We start from the raw sequence: 24,302 nt of genomic DNA on the forward strand, positions 1-24,302 counted from the left end.
TAAAATCGGTAATATTGTACTTCCTAAAATATTTTCTAAGTCCTTGAAAATATTTCGTAGGTTCTAAGTCATCAAATCTAAACTTTGAAACTAATTCCCGAACTTAGAATTTTCCTTCAAGCTTAAATAATAATTCTCGAGCCTAGCTCGTAAATCATTAATCTTAGATATTACTTAGATAAATTTTCTAAACTTTGATCCACAAATATCAGTTTGTAGACTTTGGGGTACCTAATCCCGAGCTTCACGAAAAAAGTCCAAAGTTTTGGGACCAAATACCACTTTTTGTCCCCTTTGGTTACAAATTGGTAACCAAAAAAAACAACAAAGCATGCATGCATGCTCACGTGCACAAGCCTTCATCAATGGCTTCCTTGTGCACGGCCAAGAATGGAAAACACTCTTCATGACCAGTTTCGAGCCATAGGTGCCTCCCACAACGTTCACTGCATCGTCCCGACACCACCATGATCCTCACCTCCGACCACCACCACCACCACCACCGGCGGTGGTTGATGAAACAAATGGTCAAACATGGCTTCCAAGCTTCGGTCGTGACTCCCAAATTCGTTATTTTTGGAACCCAACCCCAAGGTAACTCCTAATACACCTCTAGAACTCTTAGGGATGGAAAGTTGTATAGAAGGGGATATTCCATGCCATTACTTCGGTGTGTGACTCCACCCGAAGCCAAGAAGATCATTGAAGAAATTCATGAAGGGTTTTGTGGAGACCATACTGGGGGGCATAGCCTGTCCAAGAAGATCATACGCCAAGGTTATTTTTGGCCTACCATCAAATCGGATTCTTTCGAATATGTAAAGAAGGGCGATAAATGCCAACGGTTCGCCACGATCCCTCGAGCTCCACCATCCGAGCTGACCATGATGACTTCCCCATGGCCATTTGCGGTATGGGGGATCGACCTCATAGGATCTCTCCCAACTGGCAAGGGAGGAGTGAAGTATGTTGTAGTTGCCGTAGATTACTTCACAAAGTGGACAGAAGCTGAACCGTTAGCAACAATAACTTCCAATAAAGTCCTTGACTTCGTGGTAAAGAACATGGTGTGCCGATATGGGATGCCGAGGAAAATTGTATCCGACAACGGAACCCAGTTCGATAGCGACTTGTTCACCAACTTTTGCGAGAAAAATGGAATAATAAAGAGTTTTTCATCAGTAGCTCATCCCCAGGCGAATGGCCAGGTCGAAGCTGTAAACAAAACTCTAAAGAGTTCGCTGAAGAAAAAGTTGGAGGAAGCAAAAGGACGATGGCCTGAAGAATTGCCCCAAGTCCTATGGGGATATAGGACTACAGGTCGAACATCGACGAGACATACCCCGTTCTCTCTGGCATACGATTGCGAGGCTATGTTGCCTATTGAGGTCGAAATTCCTACAATTCGAACCCACGCTTATGACCAAAGCTCGAACCACACTGAGCTTGAAGAAACCTTAGACCTGATCGAAGAAAGAAGAAACAAAGCTCAGCTAAGGAATGCTGCATACCAACAACGAGCTACCAGGTACTTCAACAAGAGAGTTCGAGATCGAAAGTTCGGTGTGGGAGATTTGGTGTTAAGGCGTGTATTTTTGGCGACGCGAGATACAGCAGCTGGCGTGCTCAAGCCAAATTGGGAAGGACCCTACCAGATAGAGTCAGTCATCCGATCTGGTGTCTACAAGCTAGCGAGATTGGATGGGAGCCTAATACCGCGAGCATGGAATGGCAAACACCTAAGACCTTACTATTAATAGTGTAGGAAGGATGTTGCCTGTAACCATGCTTGTCTATTTGTATTGTTTTGCCTACTTTTGGATTTTATCAAATAAAGAGTTATTTCGTCTAACACGATTTATTTTTGCAATCTCTCTTAATCTAATAACCTATGGTCACATTCATAGGATATTAAGGGGGCATCATTGGTATATATATAAATACCACCAGCTTGAAAAATAAATTAAGATATACGAAATAAGTGTTTGGATATAACCAAATACGCGAGCTAAGATAATTCGAATATAACAGAATTATTAGAATCATATAAGTGTTTGGATATAACCAGATGCGTGAGCTAAGGTAATTTGGATATAACCAAATTATCAAAAATATATAAGTGTTTGGATATAACCAGATGTGCGAGCTAAGGTAATTTGGATATAACCAAATTATCAAAAACATATAAGTGTTTGGATATAACCAGATGCGCAAGCTAAGGTAATTTGGATATAACCAAATTATCAAAAACATATAAGTGTATGGATTACGAACCAATCACGACCTTAACAGGTTTGGAGCAAACCAGCTAAAACTAATCGACGATAAGTTGGAACTTAAACCCACTTCGAGATCGAGGCTGGAGTATCTTATAAAACAATAGTTTCGAGCTCATAACCTCGGAAGGATAACCGAGGATGAGAGAAAGTAACTAAAAAATAAGATATAACTAAACCGTTTGCATTACACACCATACAAGTACTTTCGGGTTCATGGTTAAAGTAATATCCGACCTTGACGAATAACGAGATCGGAAGCGGATAATTTGAGCAAACTATGCATGAATGCATTGAACCTCGAGCCTAAATCCAAACTAAGTTTGTGCGAATAAACAAACATACGCGATTCTTTAAATAAAATGTGCAAAATATTTCGAATCAAGAAATATAAAGCATATATATTAAAAGAAAAAGAAATTGTATCAGCCCTACGAGCATAAATTAAAACATTTACAAGAATAAAGGGACACAGCCCCGAGATGAGATTCAAGAAGGAGCAGTCTCCTTAGACTTCTCAGCACCAGCAGCACTAGAATCTCCAGGACGAATAGCATGACTATCCTTCTGAGCAGCCTCCTCCGCGTCAAGTCGAGCTTGCCATTTGGCCACAAACCCTTCCTCGAAAGAGCCCAGAAAACTGGTATCGAGGTCAGCGTTGCTAGCCCAGATCCTGTACATGGCTTGATCGACCGCTTTGTCCTTCTTCTCTTTGAACTCATTAAGGAGGCGGGCCTTTTCATTTTCGATTATCTCGAAAGTGGCAGCTTTCTCCTCCTCGAGCTTGGCATTAGCTTTCTCCAGCTCCGCAAGACGAGCCTTTATCTTTTCAAGCTCTGTCTTCGAGTCCTTGAGTTCATCAGCCGTTTTAAGCTGGAGATCCCTCGACTCCTGGGCCAGAGACATGCTCGTGTGCACCTCATTGGTCAGCTTATAATTAAGCTGAGCCGAGACGACGAGGGCCTGAAACACAAAGAGATTGAATTAGAACATAAGCCAAGGCGCACAAGCAATTAAAAGTATAGTGCAAAAATTACCGCGGCAAAAAGTTCAATACTCTTATCATAAAGAGTATTGCAGTCTCGGGCCTTATTCACAAACTCCAAATGACCAGCGTCAAATCCCGTAAGACTCTGACCCACTCGAGAGAGGATATCCGAGCCAAGTATAGCTCCGTGGGCCCCAGCGGTACTATCGAGCACGAACTCATCAACATGAGGTCGGGCCGACGGTAGGAGTGACTTGGAGGTTGAGGGTTTCTTCGGGGGCTGGCCGAGTGTTGGAGGAATTATGGCTGGAGGAAGCGTGGCAGGTGCGGTCGAGACAGATATGTCGACCTGGGCATTCGGGTCCTCGGCTGTGCTCACAGCAGTTGGAGCCGGTGGAGTCTTCTCAGTGCACTTGGGGATTTTAGAGGGTCGGTCTAACCTCTGCGAGCCTTTCGAGCGCTTACTCTTTTGAGCTCCCTCGCCACTGTAGAGCACGGCGTCAAGGTCGGAGTCCATAGCACCTGCACAGTTGCAATCAAGGTTTAGCATGGTGCTAACAAACGTAGAGGATACATAAAAAAAAACAAGTGGAGAAAAACCTAACTGGAACTCTCCTCCGAGCTTGAGCTCGGAGACCATGAAATTCCCCCATCTTCAGAAGAGGCGGGGGGGAGTACCTTCCCTATATGTGGACGTCAACCTCGAAAGGTCCCTATAGTCATTGGTCCCGTATTGGACGGCTATTCCATTCCATACCTCGTTCAGGCTATACATAGTATCGTATTGCCCGAGCCAGCTATCGAACCTATGAACCCGTTCATCTACCCAAGTCCACACATAAAAGTGGTTCCTATCATCTTTGCACAGAACTAGCCTATTGGGTTTGTGCTTTAACAAGGTGGGGGACCACATTTTCAAGCTTAAGATGACTATACCTTGATCATCCGAGCTCGAGCTCAAGGCTTCATCGTTGGTCTCGTTCCCTAATTGCGGGCTCCTTCGGCGAACTGGAGGTGGGGGCCTTACCTCTCTCCTCGGGGGGAGGATGCCTGTTGGCAGGGGCACGAGCTCCCAGCGGTCGTATTTTTTGTTGGATCAGTCCGAGGTGGACTGGCCATTTCCCAAGAGCCCGCAAGCTCGAAGTTTACCTTCATCCAAAAGGTATGAGAGCGATCTCCTGCCATAAGGGAGTTGGAGCAGGTTCTCCCTACACTCCTTCATCTCGTCAGAAGGAGTGGGACGACGATAGTTGGCTGGAAAATAAAATACATTTCAACTAAGTACAAGCCTATAGATAAAAAGTTCGAGCACAGAGATAAAGGAGGTGGGATACTTATGGATCTGTCTAAACGAATAGCATCGTGACGGAGATAGGCCATCCGTCCAGAAGAAGGCCTTCTTAAAATCAGGAGGATGATTGGGAAGATCCTCAAACATCTTTTTCTCCTTCGGGTAGCTCGAAAGGTAATAGAAGTCGTCTCCTCCCTGAGCTCGGGAGGGATTGCTTTTCAAGTAGAAAAGATACAGGATCTCCTCTGGCCTCGGTCCTTCCCACTTCAGCTCGTGGTATATCGACCTCAAGGCAGACAGAACCCGGTATGAATTAGTGTTGAGCTAGAATGGAGCCAACCCAACGAAGTCCGTGAAGTCCTTGAAGAAAGACTTCAAAGGCAGTATCGCTCATGCCTTCATATGCTCCTGGCTCTAAGCCGCATACCTCAGCTTGTTGTCAGGATGTCCATCTCCTGGGGCGTAGCAGCTTTGCTCGCTGGAAGTAGGGGCTCGACATGTAACGCCCTGGATAACCAAGACCGTTACACTGTGTGTTTAAAATAGTGCAAGACTTGCTAATCAAGTCATTCAGACAAAGTGTAGACTCTATACCATTATCAGAGTAGGAATAAAAAGATTTTGGTCACAAACAGGCTATTCTCATTAAAAATGACGGTTTAATACTTGGAGACTCAAAATAGGGTTTAGATGTCTTAGTTACAATAAATTCTAGAAATTACAAATAGTTCAAGCCACTCTAATGGCAAAATATACATTTTAGGTTTCCGTTCCTGTACAATTTCTCGACCGTGGCGGCCGAGCAGCTGACGATGTACACCTCGCCCCCAGAGCTCTCCAACTCATGGTCGATTCAGCCTACCCTTGCCTTTACCTGCACCACGTAGCACCCGTGAGCCAAGGCCCAGCAAGAAAACATAATAACATAGCAAAATTAGCAACACTTATCAAATATTTCACAAAGCTCAACCAAGAATTCAATATTTCATAACATTCATCCAAATAGTGATAACAGTTGTCATCTAGACAGTCAACCAACTATATCCATAACACAATATTCACATGTATAATCAGTAAGTTATCATATCCATCAAATAACATTCAGGGTTGGCGCCCTTAGTCGCACCCTCTATTTAACACACTGTCTTCGGCTCATTAGGGCCGCCCCCAGTGTAATACTCACTGACTCAGGCCAACTTAACCGAGCTCAGTGACAAATAAGCTGCCTCAGCTCCCAGTGGCCGAGCCGCGCCCCAGTGCGCAATAGTGATTCCGACACCCTTAGGCCGGTAATCGCGTGTCCCATGGCATAATAACACCATCTCACGACATGATAAACAAATGTAGGGAGCTCTTAGTCCCATCGTGTCCACCTGGTTAATCACATTCACATAACAATGCATACAAACATAGGGAACACTTAGTCCCAACCTAGCCACATAATCAGGTGCAGCTTTCTTACCTTTCGCTTTCAAACGAGCTAGTTATAAGCGATGTTCCTTGAGCGCGATCCGATCCCCGAGCCCTAGCTTAGCACCTAGTCACAACCAAGATAAAGGTTACCATTAACAATCTTAAATGAGCTTCTAAACCAAGTTCTAGTCCTCGGAACATTGAACTTCACCAAATATAGTAAAAGACTCAACCCCGAGCACCCTAGGTTAAATTCCCAAGCCTAAATTCTCAAAATCCCAAAATCCCTTAAGCGCCGCGGCATGGGCCATCCATGCCGCGGCATGGCCCCTGACAGAACCCTCCATGGGCACAAAAACAAGTAAGGGTCGCGGCATTGCTTGGACCATGCCGCAGCCCGCCCTCCTTCCTCAGCATGCCACAACATCGAAGGGCCGCGGCTCACCAAGAACCATGCCGCGGCCCGACCCTTCGAACCCAGAAAAAAACCACCATTTTCAATCTCTAAACCTCACCTAAAACCATCCTAAAACCCCCAACTCAAAACCAATTAATAATAACAACATTATAATGATTTAGACAACACAACCCAACCAAAAATCCAGCCTAAGACTCACCAAAATCCCAACTCCAACTTCTGAAATTTCAAACCCACAAACTCAAAACCAGCCATGAAAACTCTCAAATTCAACCATCAAACTTCAAATTAATCCTTACTTCAGCTGTAGAATCGTTCTAGCATCCAACCAGCTTCAAGCCCTTCAACTCCTCAGGTTCATATCCCTTTATTCATCCAAAACTCAAACTTAAAAACTATCTCATTAAAACCCAGAAATTCACATCAGAAAACCTTAAAACTTACCTCAATTGACTGGCTTAATTCTGCTAGTTCTTCAAGCTTCACCAAAGTCCCTAGCCCCAAGCTCCATTCCTGAGCTTGCTCTAGAATTCCAGCTCCAAAACCCACAAGAAATGGTGAAGAGATGTCCCAGTCGAATGAGAGAGAGTGAGATATCTAAGTGTTCTGTTTTCCTTTCTTTCCTTCTTCTTTTCTTTTCCTTAAGTTTCTAAGTTTATCTACAACCTCCACTAACATCAAAAAGCAGAACATAGCCTAAACTTAAGTAAGCCAAATGACCACCTTGCCCTCCCAATAATAACTAAACCTTTAAACATTCTAAGGGCATTTTAGTCATTGCTCCCGATTCCCACTAATTCCTCAAGTGTCTTAAATATTTACCACTTAATTCCCGATACCTAACTAATCTCCAAATATATTCCTCGATGTTAAAAATAGACTCCAATATGCTCACTGAATTCCCGTTTATACCCCTAGGCTCACCCCGAGCCGGGTATAAATCCCCGCCATGACTTTTTCGCTAATTTGCTCACTAGGATCGTCTCAAGTCGTAGATCACAGATATATCCACATAATAATGTGGTCTCAAATTTAGCTTACCAATATATACGCAAGTATGCAATTACGCTCTCAATGAGCCAAATTACCATATTACCCTCACAGCAGAGTATATAGCCCCATGCATGCCTTTATCATCATATAATAATATGACCCACATAATCATGCATATAATCATATAATAGCACAATAAATCAATTATGGCCCTCCCGGCCTCCTAATCAAGGTCCTAAACCTTATTAGGGAATTTGGGTCGTTACACGACACCTTAACGAGCCTGACAGTCTGATACCATGAAAGGCCAAGATATCGTTTATCTGACCTAGCAAGGTAACCGAGCTCCAATAGTGCTCGGCCTCGAAAAACTCCCTCCTTGGCTGCGAGGTAGAGGGCTCCCCCATCAGTGAGAATTGAAGCTCTCCCGGGTTGTACGCGATTGTCACTTTTAACCTAGGATCAAGGGGGATCGGTCTAGGCCCAGAGCCAATCTCCGAGTAAAGGGCTTCTCGGAGAACCCTTCTTTTCTTCTCTATGACCTCGACAATTTGGCGATGGTAGTGAGCTCGGGTTTCTTCCTGTTCGAGCGCGAGATCGTATTCACGAATCAGACGTTGGTTCCGAGCAAACAGTGATTCTGGGCTCGGAGTTTTTGGTGAATACGAGATGGAAAGCAGCAACCCCCACCGTCTTTCCAGATTCTGTGACATCTAGCGAGAAAGAAAAAATGGTGAGGGCCATGCATGCAAGGAGTCAAGAATAACGAGCTTGGTGAAACAAGCTCGGAAGTGCTTGGGTACGAGACGAGATCGATCCTGGAAACTCGATTAAGGGTCAAAACGTGTATTCTACGAAAAAAAAAAGGAGGGAAGTGGGTCTAAATTTTGAGAATCCCGAAATATCAGGGAAAAAGGTGGCGGTTGTTCAAAAATGGAATTCTTAGGTATCGTGCATTCTTTAAAACCGAGATTTTGTACCCAATATCTTGGTGTGCAAGATACGTCTTTTAAATTTTGAAAACCCAGAAAAAAGAGACCATGTTTGGGTTTTTTCTACATATAAACTGGATTTAGAACTAGTAATGGGAAAACCTAAACCTAAATACCTATTGGTCAAAGCGTCCTAATATGTCAAAACTACAAGATGAACCAGTGCATTCCCAAGAACTAAAAAACATCAAAGCCAAAGACTGATAAAAATATATATATCAGATACTTACGCAATGAAGAAGACGATTGCAGAGAAATCGTTGATTGAAGAAGAGGCTGCAAGTATAATCCCACGGTCTCGAGCAGGCTGGCGGTCTTTTACTTCTTTGGCTAGGAAAACATGCAAAAGCAAGAAGCTTTCTGGGATAGCCTCTGGTGTTTCCTTTCTCTTTTCTTTTTCTTTTTTTTTCCTCTGATGAACGTAAAAGTAAAATGAGGAAGATGGCTAAGGCCTTATATATAGACAATCAGAGATGGAAAAAAGGGATTAATCCGAGCCATTGGTCAGGATTCTTATCAAATCTGACGGTCAGGGACAAATGACAGGATGGCGTTGAAAAGGTGGCAGGCGAACGATCGTGGGCAGGTTTCCAAGGTACTCGAGTACCTTGGGTGAGCAATACCCAACTGGCACGTGTCCATACTCGAACATGTGTGACGGTGCAGTTCCCGAGGAAAGTAGTTCAAAAGTTTCCTTCTCATAGGATTCGAACAAATACTTTTGAGGGAGCAAAATGTTACACCCAGATTTCGAGCCTTGAGAATTGTGATCTCGAAAGCTGGATTCGTCTGGTGTGAGTTCGTAATATCTAGAATACGTGTTCGCAATCTAGGCGTCGAACCTACAAAGCAGGTGGCAACCTCAAAGATGGGTAGGCTCGAAGTCCTCACAAGCTTGAAAGACAAACATCGGAGTACGTCTATTCTCGGGTGGCCTCGGATCAAAAGTTCCGAGCCTGACATAAGTATGAGCTCGAAACTATGTGGTCTTGGAGAAAATAATACAACTCGAAAGTCACTCAGAGAGCTGAGCTGGTACCATGTTGACGATGTTGATTGCTGACTTCGAACATCTTAGTGAGTCACCTGGAGAGACGCAATCTACATTTATTGTTGTAACTTCCCTATAATAAATGGATATTTATTAGTCAGTTATACGCCCCCTGGTCTTCAGGGGACGTTTCCTTGTATATAGGAGTTACAGGCTTTTAAAGTCATTAAATTTATTAATGTAAAGGATAACTTCCCAGAAACGTGTGGGAGAGTATCCTGAGACTTCCTCTATAAATAGAGAAGTCATACACCTTTGAAAGGGACCGAAATTTTGTGATCTGGGGATAAACTCTGGAGAATTCATCTCTGAAGAATTTCCAGAAATTTCCCTTAAGTTCTAATAACAAAGACTCGTGGACTAGGCAGAGTTAACTGCTGAACCACGTAAAAATCCTCCTTGTTTTGTTGTATTTTTCTAGCCACAACTATTTACTGTTTACTTGTTCTACATTTCAAGTAGACGAAAAACGGCGTCAACAAATTTACATGGTAAAACAATTCAAAATATTATTTATCTTTATTTTTATTAACTATAATAATAATGAAAAAGTAAAAGTAAAACATTTGTGGAAGTATATGTTTTTATTATTATTATTATTACTATTATTATTAACATAAAAACTGAAATTTAATACAAATTAATTACTATTAATATAGAAACTAAAATATAATTGAATTACCCCACGTGTTGACCTATTATCAATATAGACAATGAAATAAAATATAATTGATTACTATTATTATTATTATTTAAAAAATAAATAAAAAAAGGAAAAAAAAAAGAGCAAATAGGAGACTAAATTGTAGAAACTTTGATATGCCATATTACCTCGCTCAGATAGATGGAAGACTTTTCAATAGTTACTACCCATAGGTGGGTACTTACAATTATAATGATTTGGTAACATAGTGACTTGGTATAGCAAGTCACCAACAGGTAAATATTTTTTTTTTACATTAATTTCAAATTTAGTTTTTTTTTTTGCCATAATTAATGTTGTTTCCAACTAATGAGAGACACTAGTTATATTTAAAAATTGACCTGCATTTGAAAAATGAAAAGTTTACAATATTATACTTTCATAATAAATACACGTTTTTTATTATGTAACCCTTTCATAAATTTGAAAAAATCAAAATTTATTTTTAAAAATATTAATTAACAACTATAAAAATGAACTATTGATTTTAATCTAATGGTTAATATTAAAGTAATCATTCATGGGTAGTAACCATTAAAAGTTCACTCATAAATAGATATAGATATACAAGATGAATAAAAAATAAAAAAATAAAGGAGGAAATTCAGAAAGTAGATTGTATACCTTTGTAGGACTTAACCACAAAATTATAGAACTTTAAATTACCTTTGTAACCTTATATATATCACTAAAACAAATATTTGAGTAAAAAAAATGACTTTATTACCAAAATGAAAATTTCAGATTTCATCAATATCATGTTAACTTTAAATTCAACTCACTTAATATATTACTCCTTAGAAGATGCACATATTAATCCCTTAGTCCCTCAAATATCAACAAATAATTCATAAATAGAAACTATAACTTACCTTGTCCACAAAAATCTGAATTCACAAGCGAGCTTTTTAAATCCCTAACTACTTGAAACCCTAATTACCAAGAAAATAATTATAAGTATTATTTCTCAAGAGATTCAAACCTAAAATACAAATCATAACATACTTTAATAATTTTTACTCATCTCATTTATTGTGCTCGAAACCTGATTACTAAGATAATAATCATAAGTACTACTTCTTACGAGATTCAAACCTAAAATACAAATTAGCACATACCTTAATGACATTTACTCCTATCTCCTTTGTTGTACTTGAAAGCCTAATTACCAAGATAATAATCATAAGTACTACTTCTTATGAGATTCAAACCTAAAATACAAATCATCACAAACCTAAAATACAAATCATTTACTCTTATCTCCTTTGTTATGATAACTTCTCTCTCTACCTCACATTGAAACCCTAATTATCAAGATAATAATCATAAGTACTACTTTGGCCCCGTTTGGGACAGCTTTTAAAAAAGCTAAACGTTGTTTTCTAGAAAAGTTGGGCAATAATTGTGTTTGGTAAACAGCTAGAAAATAGTTTATTGAAAAATTTATGCAGAAGCTACAGCTATAAGCTAAAGTTGGCAAAACTCAACTTCTAGTTTTTTCTAAAAATAACTTTTTGAAAAAGCTTTGCAATTAACTTATTTATTATATATTACTCAAAATAAAATATTTAAAATAAATTAATATTATAATAACATAAACAATATTTAATTCTTAAATATATTTTTTTCAAAAAATATTTTTATAATTTATATTTATTAGATATTATTTTATTTTAGTAAGTTTAAATTAACAAACCACTTTAATAAATAGTTTATTATACACTATAACATTATTTTTTGTATCTCATGGTATTTTAAATTATAATTTATCAAAAACTTATCAATTTCATGTTTTAGGAAAAAAAATAAAAAGGAAAATAATTAAATGCATAAAAAATGAGAGTTTTAAGATAACTTAAGTTTTACATATTTGATTATATCATGAACAAGATTATAATACTATCGTCATTATAATATGAATATTAACTACATCGACTAGTTATAATATATATATACACAATAATACATATATACTATATAATATAATACTTTTGTTTATGATCACTTTAATAGTCTTTTATCGAAAATATATTTAATTTAAGCATGTAAATTTGTTTAAATAAAATAAATATGACATAATACAACTTTTCTAACTCACAACATTTTAAAATCTATAATTTACCAAACACTCAGCAATTTTTTCCTACATCACAGCTGCAGCTACTTTTCCCCACAGCACAGCTGTACCAAATTGGCATTTCTTATGAGATTCAAACCTAAAATACAATCATCGCATACCTTATAACATTTACTCATGCCTCCTTTGTTGTGCTTGAAACCTTAATTACCAAGATAATAATCACAAGTACTACTTCTTATGAGATTCAAAGCTAAAATACAATTTATCACATACCTTAATGACATTTACTTCTATCTCCTTTGTTGTGCTTGAAACCCTAATTACCAAGATAATAATCACAAGTATTATTTCTTATAAGATTCAATCGTAAAATACAAACCATCACACATATATATATATAAATATATTTTTTTTGTTTTTTATCATTTATTTTTAAAAGAAGAATAAAAAAATTGGAGAAATTGGAAAATAGATAGAGTGATTTAAAGTAATTTTAGAGTATCACATCACCTTCTTAGGGCTCTCTTTTATATTAATATATTAGAAAACATAACCGTTTTTCGCGTAATCTTTTGTAATGATTAAAAAATATATTTTTTTAAATAATTTTTTGGATATTGTGTGGTAGGGATTCATTTTCACCATACATGTACAAAATACTCCTTATATAGACTCATGAGGGCGTCTTGATCATAATTTTTTTTTCATAATGTTATTTATTGTATAGCCAACCCCTGCACGTTTTTTAAGAATTATGAATAATTATATTGTCGAAAACAAAGTTCAAACTGTTTGTTTTACGTGTGCTTTTATTTATTATTATTATTATTATTATTATTTTATAGGCTTTGTGTGGTTTTTTATAAAAAGTTATTACACGTTTGTTTTATTTATTTTTTTGAATTATTGTTATCAATAGTAATTAATATAAAAACTAAAATAAAATAAAGTTTTTTTAAATAATTATAATACAGTTTTGTTTAAATAAATAAATAATTAAATTATTATTAAAATTAATTTACATCTATTATAAATTTTTAGATATTTTAGTTTAATTTTTCTTTAATTATTAAGTAATAATCATAAATTTAAAAAAAAATTAAAAAAAAATGAGAAAAAAATAAGAAAATAAAAAATATATATTTTGGAGTAATTTTAAAATGTCGCATCACCTCTTTGTGGCTCTTCTTCATATAAATATATAGATATAGATAGATTCAACGTAGATGTTATATAGACCCATTTTTACACATATGTTTACATTGTTTTTACATCATTAGATGAAATTAAACTAATGGTAAAGATAAGAGCATATTAATAAAAATTAGAATAAATAAACCTAAATAACTTCAAAAGAAAATATAAAAATAGTAAGAAAGCATTAAACAAGAAAGATATATATGACAAAAATAATAACTTAGAAAGTATATATGTAAGGAAAGAAATAAAAAAAATTACCAATATTAAAGTGAATTTTAAAAAAATAATAATCAAGTAATTAACACAGTAATAGCAATAATATGGTGAGATTTTTATTTTATTCACATTTTGTTATTAAGTGATGTTGTGGTTTGGCCTTCTCGTTAAGTGAAAAAGAAAAATAATTGATAAAATACTATGTGAATTCATGGAGTCAATCTAATAAAATTATTCATTTTTTTATTTTAATTATTGGTACTGCACTGCTACAAACTATATTTTTTTAATCAATCGTATAATTTGTTTGATATTAGTCATGCAATATTATTATTCAAGCAAATATACATATAATTCTAACAAAAACATATTTTTCTAAAAAAAATCCTAACAAATACGTGGACAAGACTTGATCATAATTACAAAAAACTTATATCAAGTTCTACTTACATATTTCATTTAAATACACATGTATATATAAATAGAATCTTTAATTGTTATTAGATTTTTTCATCTAATGGTGGAAAGTTAGTGTAAAAATATATACATACATATAACTTGGTGGTGTTCGTTGGCGTGTTCTGGCGCTAATGTGCGCATAAATGAAGACAAATGGATCCCTAGAGCGAAGACTTTCACTCTCAGGCAGCAAGCTCGTGTTCCTAAAGATACTCGAGTAAATTGGTTAAAAAATTATGACGGCACGTGGAACAATTCTAGAGTTACAGAGGTCTTTCATAAGGATGATGTCCCTTGGATTTTAGGATTAGCTCCTAGCCTAACATCCAAAAACGATGATTTAATCTGGGATTCTACTTCAAACGGTCGGTATTCAGTTAAAAGTGGCTACCATCTTGCCACTACTTGGACAGTAAATGTGGAATGCTCTAATGGCATGGATTTGATTCGATGGTGGAAAGATGCGTGGAAACTTCAAGTTCCTGCGAAAGTCATATTTTTTGGTGGAGAGTGTGCCATAAATGGCTGGCGGTTCTACATAACTTGATGCATAGAAGTTTACTTGTTGATCCCCACTGCTGTTGGTGTTTCCCTAGCAAGGAGTCAATCACTCATGCTCTATGGCTCTACCCCAAGGTTAGAAAATTTTGGAAAATAGTTCTTTTGTCTCAGCATTTCCCTTCTAACATAGAGGAGCCTGAGGCTTTTATTCAATGGATGAAAACTCATTGCTCTTGAACTTACTTTACTCACTTTATTATGATTTCCTGGGCTGTTTGGGGACAATTCTTCTATAGGAGCTTCACTTTAAGCCTTACCGGTGGAGCTCTCAGTGTTTCTCGACTTGTGAATAGTTTTCGACGCGATTTTTTTTATGACCGTGTATATTATAGCTATTTAGAGCATCATGCAAATTTTCAGAAAATTTCGAATAGTTTACAGTACCGAAAACTAGGTTCAAACATGTTGCTTTCCACGTGCATAAAAAAAATTAGTCACGCGTGGAACAACATGTTTGAACTGAGTTTTCGATACTGTAAACTATTCGGAATTTTCTGAAAATTTACAGGATGCTCTAAATAGCTACAATATACACGATCGTAAAAAAATCGCGCCGAAAACTGTTTACGAGTCAAGGACACTGAGAGCCTCACCGGTAGGGCTTAAAGTGAAGCCCCTATAGGAGAATTCTCCGGTTGTTTGGTACAGAATAAACATAAAGTATTTTTGTTTAAGTGTCCCTACTGATGCAGATTTAGTCTTTTGGGATGTAGACGTCGTACAAAGATACCAAGATACTTTGATTCCTCTAACTCCAAAGGATTCCAAGCTTGTTGCTCGCTGGTGTGCTCCCACTAATGATTCTCTTATCTTAAACTGCGATGCTGCTATTCACCCTCTCAAGCTTGGTTGTGGATTGGGTGTTGTCATTCGAAATGGTTGTGGCTCTGTAGTTGCTGGTGAAACTCGGTACATGGAAGGTCTTTTCTCTGTCCCCATGGTTGAATGCCTTGCTATCAAAATGGGTCTTGAACTGATTTCGAAACTCTCTACTTGCCACTTTAATCTTACTTCTGATTGTGCTCTTATTTTTCAAGGTTTACTAAACAAAGATCACACCTTGCTTGATTGGGGAGTCCTAGTAGATGACATCAAAGAAAGGGGTCTCCTTCTCATCTATAAATCAATTTTTCATTCTATTAGGCTACTAATAAAGTAGCTCATTCATTAGCTAATTTTGCTCTTTCTTACTTTAAAAACTCTATTTGTTTTGGGGTTGTTCCCATTTGTGAGTTGCCTAATTTATTTATATATATATATACGAAATTGAACTATTAATTTTGCTTTATAAATGTAATTTAATTCTAAAATGAATTTTAATTGATTTATTATAACTTAAATAATTTTTACGAGGAAAATTATAATTTTGAACTGATTTACCATATACAATATATTAAAAAAATTTACTCGTTTGATAATTTGTGTTTTACTAAAATATAACTTTAATATCTTTTAATTTTATTACGAATAATATTAATATGTTACTCTGAATTTGTAAAATTAGAATAAAATGATACTCTAAACTTAAATTTTGTCATAAATGACAGAGTAGTAAATGAGTGTATTCCCATGAATATAGGGTAACATTTTATAACGATTTTTAAATTTCGAAGTGCCTAATAACTATTATAGAGAACACGGGGTATCATTTATAGGAATTTTCAAATTATATGGTAGTTGATGATCAGTATCAAGAACACATGATACAAAAGCTATAATTTGTTAAATCTAAGGATACCAAATAAGTATCTACCCATATATTAATTAAATAATAATATACTAATTTGATAACATAACTTAGTGGTACATGTTTAAAAATAAATAAACAATATATTATATATTAATCTCCTCACAATCAGAAAGTCACAGAATTCCCCTCTCCCAATGTCTAAAAAATAAATAAAGAAAATTCAATTTGTTATCCCATCCATTAAAGACAATATTGATAGAAAAATATTCGACTAAAATTGTGGTGACATTGTGAAAAGCTTTTATAATAGTGACATTGTGACATTTATAATGGTGACATTGTGAAAAGCTTTTATAATAGAAAATTATTCGACTAAAATTCATGTTTAATTTGAGGCTTTTATAAATACCTTATAAGCTTAGTGTATTTTGCAGTTTGCAAAATTTATTTTTAGTATGTGAGGCATTGGAGTGTATACAAAATTTGACATAATAAAAAATACAATTAAATCAAAAATCATAGGACGATTAAAATTAAAACATGTTAAAAACGATATATACACACAAGTTAGTACATTTATTTTTATATTAACTTGTGGCAATTATAACTATCAGTTTTGCCCCAAATAAAAAAATGATCAAATTCACCTTGTCAATCCATGGTCATGATTTTGATCATCCAAACTCTTCCAAAACCCAATTGTAATTCAATGAAGGAATATGAGGAATAAACCACTTGAAATATCTTGGAATTTACTCAACATAAAGCAACAAATTGTAATTTAATCACAAAATATAAACATGCAAACAACACTTAAACTTGTAAACTTTCTTAAGTTGCTAATTTCAAGCAGCACATGAGAGTTGAAATAGCTTCTTATGCTAAAACTCGTGAAAGCAGAGGGAAAAGCAAATCCAACTTTATAATAAAAGAAATTGAAATCGAACATAAAACTGATCCAACAAAATTGGGTTTCAAAACATTTTTTATGTATGCATGTAATGTAATTTTGCAAAATGAAAAAATATAAATTAGATTGAAAAATGAAGTGGGATTTGTTCAATTTTCAGGTCAGTACTCTTTTCCTATAACAAATCACACTCCAATACAAGCTCGGCTACATTGAAAAATACCAAAGAAATGCTAATATCTGGTAATCTAGTAACTCCTTCCCCAATAGGTCCACTTCTTCGCCGGCTTTCCCGATGCGAAGCACAGAGTACCTACAATCGAAACAAATCATTTTATTTGAAAACATGCAACTTAACAGCATTCCAAAAGGTAAATGTCAAGATTTTAATAGCGGTTGCGGTCCCCTCATACAAAGTATCATAGAACCAGCTCAACCACAATGAAATCACAAGTTTTATGAACTAAATAGGAAAATACACCTAGTTCTACTATCAATTTTTCCTTTTTTTTTTTCATTTCAAAATCTGAATTCCCACAGGCAACAAGCGAAAGAGAAGAAACACGAAACAAAAAGGTTAGGTTACCTTCAGGGAGCTCTGGCTGTTCAAATGGGGAGCATAAAGTCTTGGCTGCTCCCATCTCACCCTTTGTCTTTGCTTTCACATCCTTCTCTACTTCCTACAGTGAGGACACAGAACCTCTTTAAGATCACAAAACAATAAAAATGGGACGCAAACATATCGATTTTGTAATAAAAGGAATGAAATCGTAGTAAAAAAAAATTATTCCAAAAAATAAAAAGGGCATCAGGCTACATAGTCTTCATTCTAAAAACCAGACGAGACTTGACAGGCCGACAAAAGTCAAGGAAAATTCACAGTCCAAATTAATATATTTACCTCCTCGTCACACCAAGGAGCTAAGATTAATTTCCTTTTGCCGAGTGCATCTACAAATTCTTCCCAAGTCTTAACAATCTGAACGCATTCATCTCGTTTTACTTTTGCAGCATCAAACAGGCTCTGTTGAACGTTGTCCAAAAGTTCTTTTACTCCCTCAACCAAGTTTGCCATTGGAATATCTTTTTTTGCTGCATTGTCACGGCGAACAGCGCGCACCTGTATTTGAACCATTTTAAGTAAAACATTTCTATAACATCATTCTGAACTAGAACAAAGACAATAATGATCAGAAGCTCCCTAACCTGACTGTTTGCCAAGTCTTTTGGCCCTATTTCAATCCTAAGAGGAACACCTTTCATTTCCCAATGAGAGTACTTCCAGCCAGGAGAATAGTTGTCTCGGAAGTCAGCCTCAGCACGAATACCTGCTTCACTCAAGCTATTCACAGTAGCAGTACAGGCATCATAAATCCCTTGAGTGTCGGCATCCTTGTATGGCACAGGAACTACAATAACTTGGACAGATGCAACTTTTGGTGGCAGCACCAAGCCTTTGTCATCCCCATGAACCATCACCATGACTCCAATCTATATTTTGTAATCAAAAAGGTTGAAATGGTCAATTTTCAAAAAGTTTGATTCAAGGAGTATCATACAGTCATAGACAAAAGAAGAGAAGAACCGACGGTGTAGCACAATGCTATTACAAGAAGTTAGACAGAAAGAGTACCGTTCGAGTACTATAGGCCCACGAGTTCTGCCAGACCATAGCCTTCTCTCCCTTCTCATTTTCAAAGTTAATCTCGAACATTTTTGCAAAATTTTGACCTAGGCAATGTGAAGTTGCACCTTGTACACCACGACCAGTGTTTGGAACGAATGCCTAACATATGAAGACATGCAGATATAAGCATCAAATAATTATAACACATAAATAAATGTGTCATAAAATCAAAGGCAAAGAAAATGGATTAAGCAAGTGTTGCACTTCACCTCAACACTTGTGGTGTAAAGTCCACCAGCAAACTTCTCCATTTCACTCTTCTTGCCCTTCACAACAGGAATAGCCAAGAATTCTTCATAGATGCGTCTGTATAACTCCAAAATATCAAGAACCTGAAGTATTGCACATGTAACAAACCCCACTTGTAAAACAAAACAGTACACAATCCATGTGAAAACAAATACTATCATTGCAAAAATTAAAGCTTTCATCATGGACAATAATATGCAAGATGCAACATCATGGGAAATATCATAGACAATCCTATAGCAAGTCATATGTACTTGAATACATGAAACTAAAGAAAAATATGAATGATAGCCTTGATACTAAATTAAGTGAATGAAAATAGAAACAAGCTAAAAGCAGTGTAAAGTTAACGAAGTATTTAACTAGTTCCAGAACATAAACAAGTTAGATTTAATTCAAAGTAAAAAAAATGTATTTGATGGAGTTCTAAGTGAATGAAAATAGAAACAAGCTCAAAGCAGTGTAAATTTAAATAAGCATTTAATTAGTTCCAGAACATAAACAAGTTAGATTTAATTAAAAGTAAAAAATAATAATTTGATATAGTTCTAAGTGGTCCTTAAATATGCACTTCGTAATCCAAATGAGCTATAAAACTCGTTAAAATCGGAAATGTACACATAAATCCTGTCACTAGATCTTTCATAAAATATAGAAAGCTATATACAGTGAAAAATATTTACTAACAATAAGAGGTAAGGGTGGAGATGATTTATGGCAGAATATCATGCCAGATATTATTTTAACCAAGAAATTTTAAAATAAACAAATAACAAATTAAACATGTTGGCAATCCTTGAGACAGGAGCACATAAGATCTTTACACGCTTGAGTTTCGTACCTCTTCATCTGCTTCTGGCTTTGTTGCAAAAGCAGTATGCCCTTCCTGCCAAAGAAACTCCCGACTCCTATAATAAGTATAAATGTCAGTGTTAAGAATTATCCATTCATGGCAGTCAACAGACAAAGCAAAATCTTCTATTCAACAGCTATTACATTATTTTTTCTCAGATTAATAAAAATTTACAGATCAATTAAGATATAATATATAGAATAAACAAAAAAAAAATTCCAGAGTAACTATGCCATGCTGTAGGCTACATGTGAAGTTCTCCATTTGTGACACGACACTCATGGCATGCTCTAGGAGCCTTGATGATATCAACATTGTTTAAGAAACTAAACTATGATAAATGAAGAAATATATATTTAAAAAAAAAACCTGATGAAAGGAGTGGGATTGCTGAACTCCCACCGAACAACATTGCACCACTGGTTAAGTTTCAAAGGAAGGTCACGATGTCCCCTTATCCATTTTGAATAATAGGGATACATTACAGTCTCACTAGTTGGACGAATTGCTATAGGCACCTCTAAATCAGACTCTCCAGATTTAGTCACCCAAGCAACCTGAAGAAACCCAAGGTATATGATTAATAAAAAAAGGCATTGTAAATTTTGTTGTTTCAAAAGATAAAGCTAAAACATTTTAGTTTATCAATTAAGATCAAATTAAACTTATATACTTCTTTTTGAACTTCAAATATAGAATCATATTGATTGTTATTCAACTTTGGTCAACACTATAACTGCAGATTAACATGAAGAATTAGCTTCATCCAAGGAAGAATCCTTTTCATTTGCAATTTATATTTACTGAAACAAAGCTCAAAGACATTTTTACACAAGATAAAATGACTTCAAAGAAGCAACAACAATCAGAAAAATAAGTGAACTTTTCTCATTGTTCTGAAAACGTTTCCAAATCTCACCTCAGGTGCAAAACCCTCTATATGATCCTTCTCCTTTTGCAAGACAGTAGGAGATACAAAAAGGGGAAAGTAGCAGTTCTTTATTTTCATTTTCTTTATTTCTGCATCGAAAAACGCCTGCAAATCGACACCATTGACAATATCATTAGACAGTCACAAATATTTAACACTAATAAGATGAAGTAAATAGAAAAATTGATAAAGGAAAACAGGAAATCTAAAATTATTGTAAAATGACTGCTTAACAGTTAAAAATAGGGGAGTTCAAATTAATTTTGAATGTTTCATAGAAGAGAAAAAAAAAACTAAAATCAAAGGGAACAACATCTTTTTAATTTTTAATAAATTATGATATTTTTAAAAAAAAACAATGAATATTATGGCATGATTATCAAGTTTCTCAGACTCACCTGCATGATCTCCCATATCGCCATGGTCCAAGGCCTGAGAATATAACACCCAGATATGTCATAATACTCGATCATTTCTCCATTGACAACTACCTACAACACCAAGAAGTAAAATCAAATTAAATTTAAATTTAAAAAATTTATGTTAATTTTTAAAAAAAAAAAAAACAGAACTTGTATTAAACACGGGTTAATACAAGAAAAGACTCATAAAGTCTGTGTTAGCTTCTGTATAGCATATTTGGTTATAACTTGGGAATGATATCTTATCATCTTCTATCAATATCCAACATATCATTTCTTGAATGAAAAAAAAATAAGGCTAATAGTTTGAGACTGGCATATATGGAAATTTTACAATTTCTACAACTTCAGAGCCCATAATACTAAATGTTACTTAAATGATACCTCAGAGTACCACTCTCCAAAGTTCTCATCCTTCTTGTGGGTAAGTCCTAATCCAGTCTCCTTCTTAACTTCCTTTTTCTTTCCCCCTGTAAAGCCAACATAATGCCATAATAAGTATGTGTAACCAAACAGAGCCATCAACTAAGAACTGCAACAAATGGAGCACTGAGCTGTTCACAAAGTAAAATTATGCACATAAATACTACTACATAAAAAGTATCGATGGTGAGACAAAACTCACCACCACCTCCACCAGCATTATTCTTTTTCTTATCTCCACCAGTCTTTTGCTTATCTCCACCAGCATTATTCTTTTTCTTTTCTCCACCAGACTTTTGCTTATCTCCACCAGACTTTTGCTTATCTCCATCAGCCTTGAGCTTATCCCCATCATGCTTATCACCATCCATGTCTCACAAACCTGGCAACAGAATTCAATCTTTCAAATGGAAATATCTAAACCGAAGACCAAATGCAAAAATGCACCAGTAACATGAATCTAATAGTACTCAATTATAACAACACAATGAAAAAGATATCACTTTTTTCTTATAAATTACAGTGTCGAATGATGCTAAAAAAAATCCAATTTGACATCGACCCAAATGAATTTCCAACAAGATAAACCAAATTAGAGCTACAAACCGAGATAAAATTCAAATCTTTCAAATGGGTTTCACTCTCAATTAAGTCAACGTAGGAAAACAAACTCACACTAACATATAACACTCGCACAAGAACCAAGCAGCAACACAACAAACAACAGTAGGTACCAAACATTGCAAAAGAACTAGATCTATCCTATATGAGCCGAAGAGGAACCTGAGCAACAATGGAGTCGTGTAGCAGTAGAGGAGAAACCAGACAAAAAAACAGAGAGCAACAACACCATTAAATAAAAGCTTGTGAATTAAGTTAGCTTACTTGGGTCAGAGAATAAAGGCGAGAAGGAGGAGAATGGAATCGACTAAGAAAGAGAAGGAGAGTGGAGAGAACGTTTGATATGATAGGGAAGGTTGACGATGATAAAATGCCCTGTCTGACCAATACCCTTTGAGAGAGATTAGGGCATCACCGCAATTTCACCTATTCAATATTTTGTCATTAATTTTTTTTTATGACAAAATTCTATATTTTATTTCTAAAATAATAATAATAATTTTTTAAAAGGATAATAATAATTTTGATAATGAGCATTTAAATTATTATTATATTTATGATTATAAGCTTTTAAATTCTGGTGGTGGAAGACAAGGCCTTGCCATATGGTATTAGCATTTTTTATCAGAAAAGAAAAAAGAAAAAATTATTTGATGACACATTTTTATCCTTATTTATTATTGAAATAATTTAATTAAATTTTTATATTTTTTATTTTTGAAATTAAAAGTGAAACAATAATAAAAAATAAATTTTATGAAAAATGTCATATGAAATTTTATAAAAAACTAATATTAGTTTAAAATAAATAAAATTTTATTAATTATAATAGAATAAAAATAAAAAAGTCTCATTGAAAATAATAAGACAATTTTACTCTTGTTTTATTATAATTTATAGTAATTTTATTTTTTAAATTAAAAGTAAAAATGTCTTATTGAATCTACATAATTCATGAGTCACTATTATTCAGATGACCTACGTTAAAGCTTGTCAGCAATTTCAAAGTTCTTAAATAAAAATGTGTGCGTGCTTTACAACTAAAAAGACTCGGTATTTATAGGCTAAGTTTTTATACTTCTTCTCATGTTTTTAGGGAAGTTTCAACAATGCATAATTTGAATTTGAAACATAAAAGAACGCGTGAAAATATGATTAACTAAACAAATCTATAACTAAGTTCACGATTGTAGACTTGTAACACGTAAACACAACTGTCTGTTTGTCCACCGATCATACACTTTCGAGCCTACACCATGGTTCGAGCTGACAATTGTGGTGGTATCCATGTCATCATCCTTCGAGCCTTCGAGGTAAACCTTTGGGACGACACGTTCCTTTCGAGCTAACTCCTTATCTTGAGCCAAACTACTGACACAGCATCAGTGTTGATGACACTTGAATAAACCATATGCTCATTTTACTTATTCATTTGATCCTTATCTCTACGAGCCTACATTTCGAGATACATTAATCTGTCTCGAAATTTTGGGTGTAACATTTTGCCCCCTCAAAAGTATTTGTTCGAGCCTTGGGAGAGAGAAACTTTTGAACTTTTCTTTCGGGAAACATGCCCACCTATCATACTCGAGTAGATATATATATGTAAGCTTGGGAATGGGGCAATTACAGTACTCAAGTACTGTCTTCTTTGCCCACATCTTTTCGTAAGCCTCATTATCGCAATTTTTCGAGATTAAATGTGGCCCCTTGGATCAATTGTTAATAAATTTTAAGTGTAACGCCCTACTACCCTAAAGTCATTACCATGTGATTTTAAAATGTGTCATTAGTTCACTAATTGAGGCATTAGACTAGAAAGTGTAATTAATTTAAAGTAAAGACTCTTTTAATAAAAATTACGAATAAAATGTT

The 24,302-nt window shown here is 35.4% G+C and overlaps 1 protein-coding gene and 1 long non-coding RNA gene across 3 annotated transcripts; both read right to left on the reverse strand.

Moving 5' to 3' along the window:
- Nucleotides 1-5,174: 5,174 nt before the first annotated feature.
- On the reverse strand, nucleotides 5,175-6,219 carry LOC133790153 (uncharacterized). Its single transcript, XR_009873932.1, has 2 exons — nucleotides 6,018-6,219; nucleotides 5,175-5,429 (listed from the first exon to the last, which is right to left on the reverse strand). It is a non-coding gene; the product is annotated as an uncharacterized LOC133790153 (long non-coding RNA).
- Nucleotides 6,220-17,285: 11,066 nt separating this feature from the next.
- On the reverse strand, nucleotides 17,286-22,847 carry LOC133789152 (proline--tRNA ligase, cytoplasmic). 2 transcript variants are annotated; one of them, XM_062226902.1, is made up of 13 exons: nucleotides 22,692-22,847; nucleotides 22,009-22,188; nucleotides 21,768-21,853; nucleotides 21,360-21,452; nucleotides 20,950-21,066; nucleotides 20,400-20,587; nucleotides 20,019-20,085; nucleotides 19,138-19,260; nucleotides 18,875-19,027; nucleotides 18,448-18,732; nucleotides 18,143-18,361; nucleotides 17,828-17,921; nucleotides 17,286-17,554 (listed from the first exon to the last, which is right to left on the reverse strand). In XM_062226902.1, exons 2-13 carry the CDS (start codon nucleotides 22,175-22,177, stop codon nucleotides 17,490-17,492), a joined length of 1,659 nt encoding a protein of 552 aa, XP_062082886.1. In that variant the 5' UTR covers nucleotides 22,178-22,188; nucleotides 22,692-22,847; the 3' UTR covers nucleotides 17,286-17,489. The 2 variants fall into 2 exon arrangements, with proteins under 2 accessions (XP_062082886.1, XP_062082887.1); XM_062226903.1 differs by having other exon boundaries at nucleotides 22,590-22,820.
- Between the last annotated feature and the right edge of the window lie 1,455 nt (nucleotides 22,848-24,302).

Source organism: Humulus lupulus, chromosome 7, assembly GCF_963169125.1.
Source record: "Humulus lupulus chromosome 7, drHumLupu1.1, whole genome shotgun sequence".
Classification (NCBI taxonomy): Eukaryota; Viridiplantae; Streptophyta; class Magnoliopsida; order Rosales; family Cannabaceae; genus Humulus; species Humulus lupulus.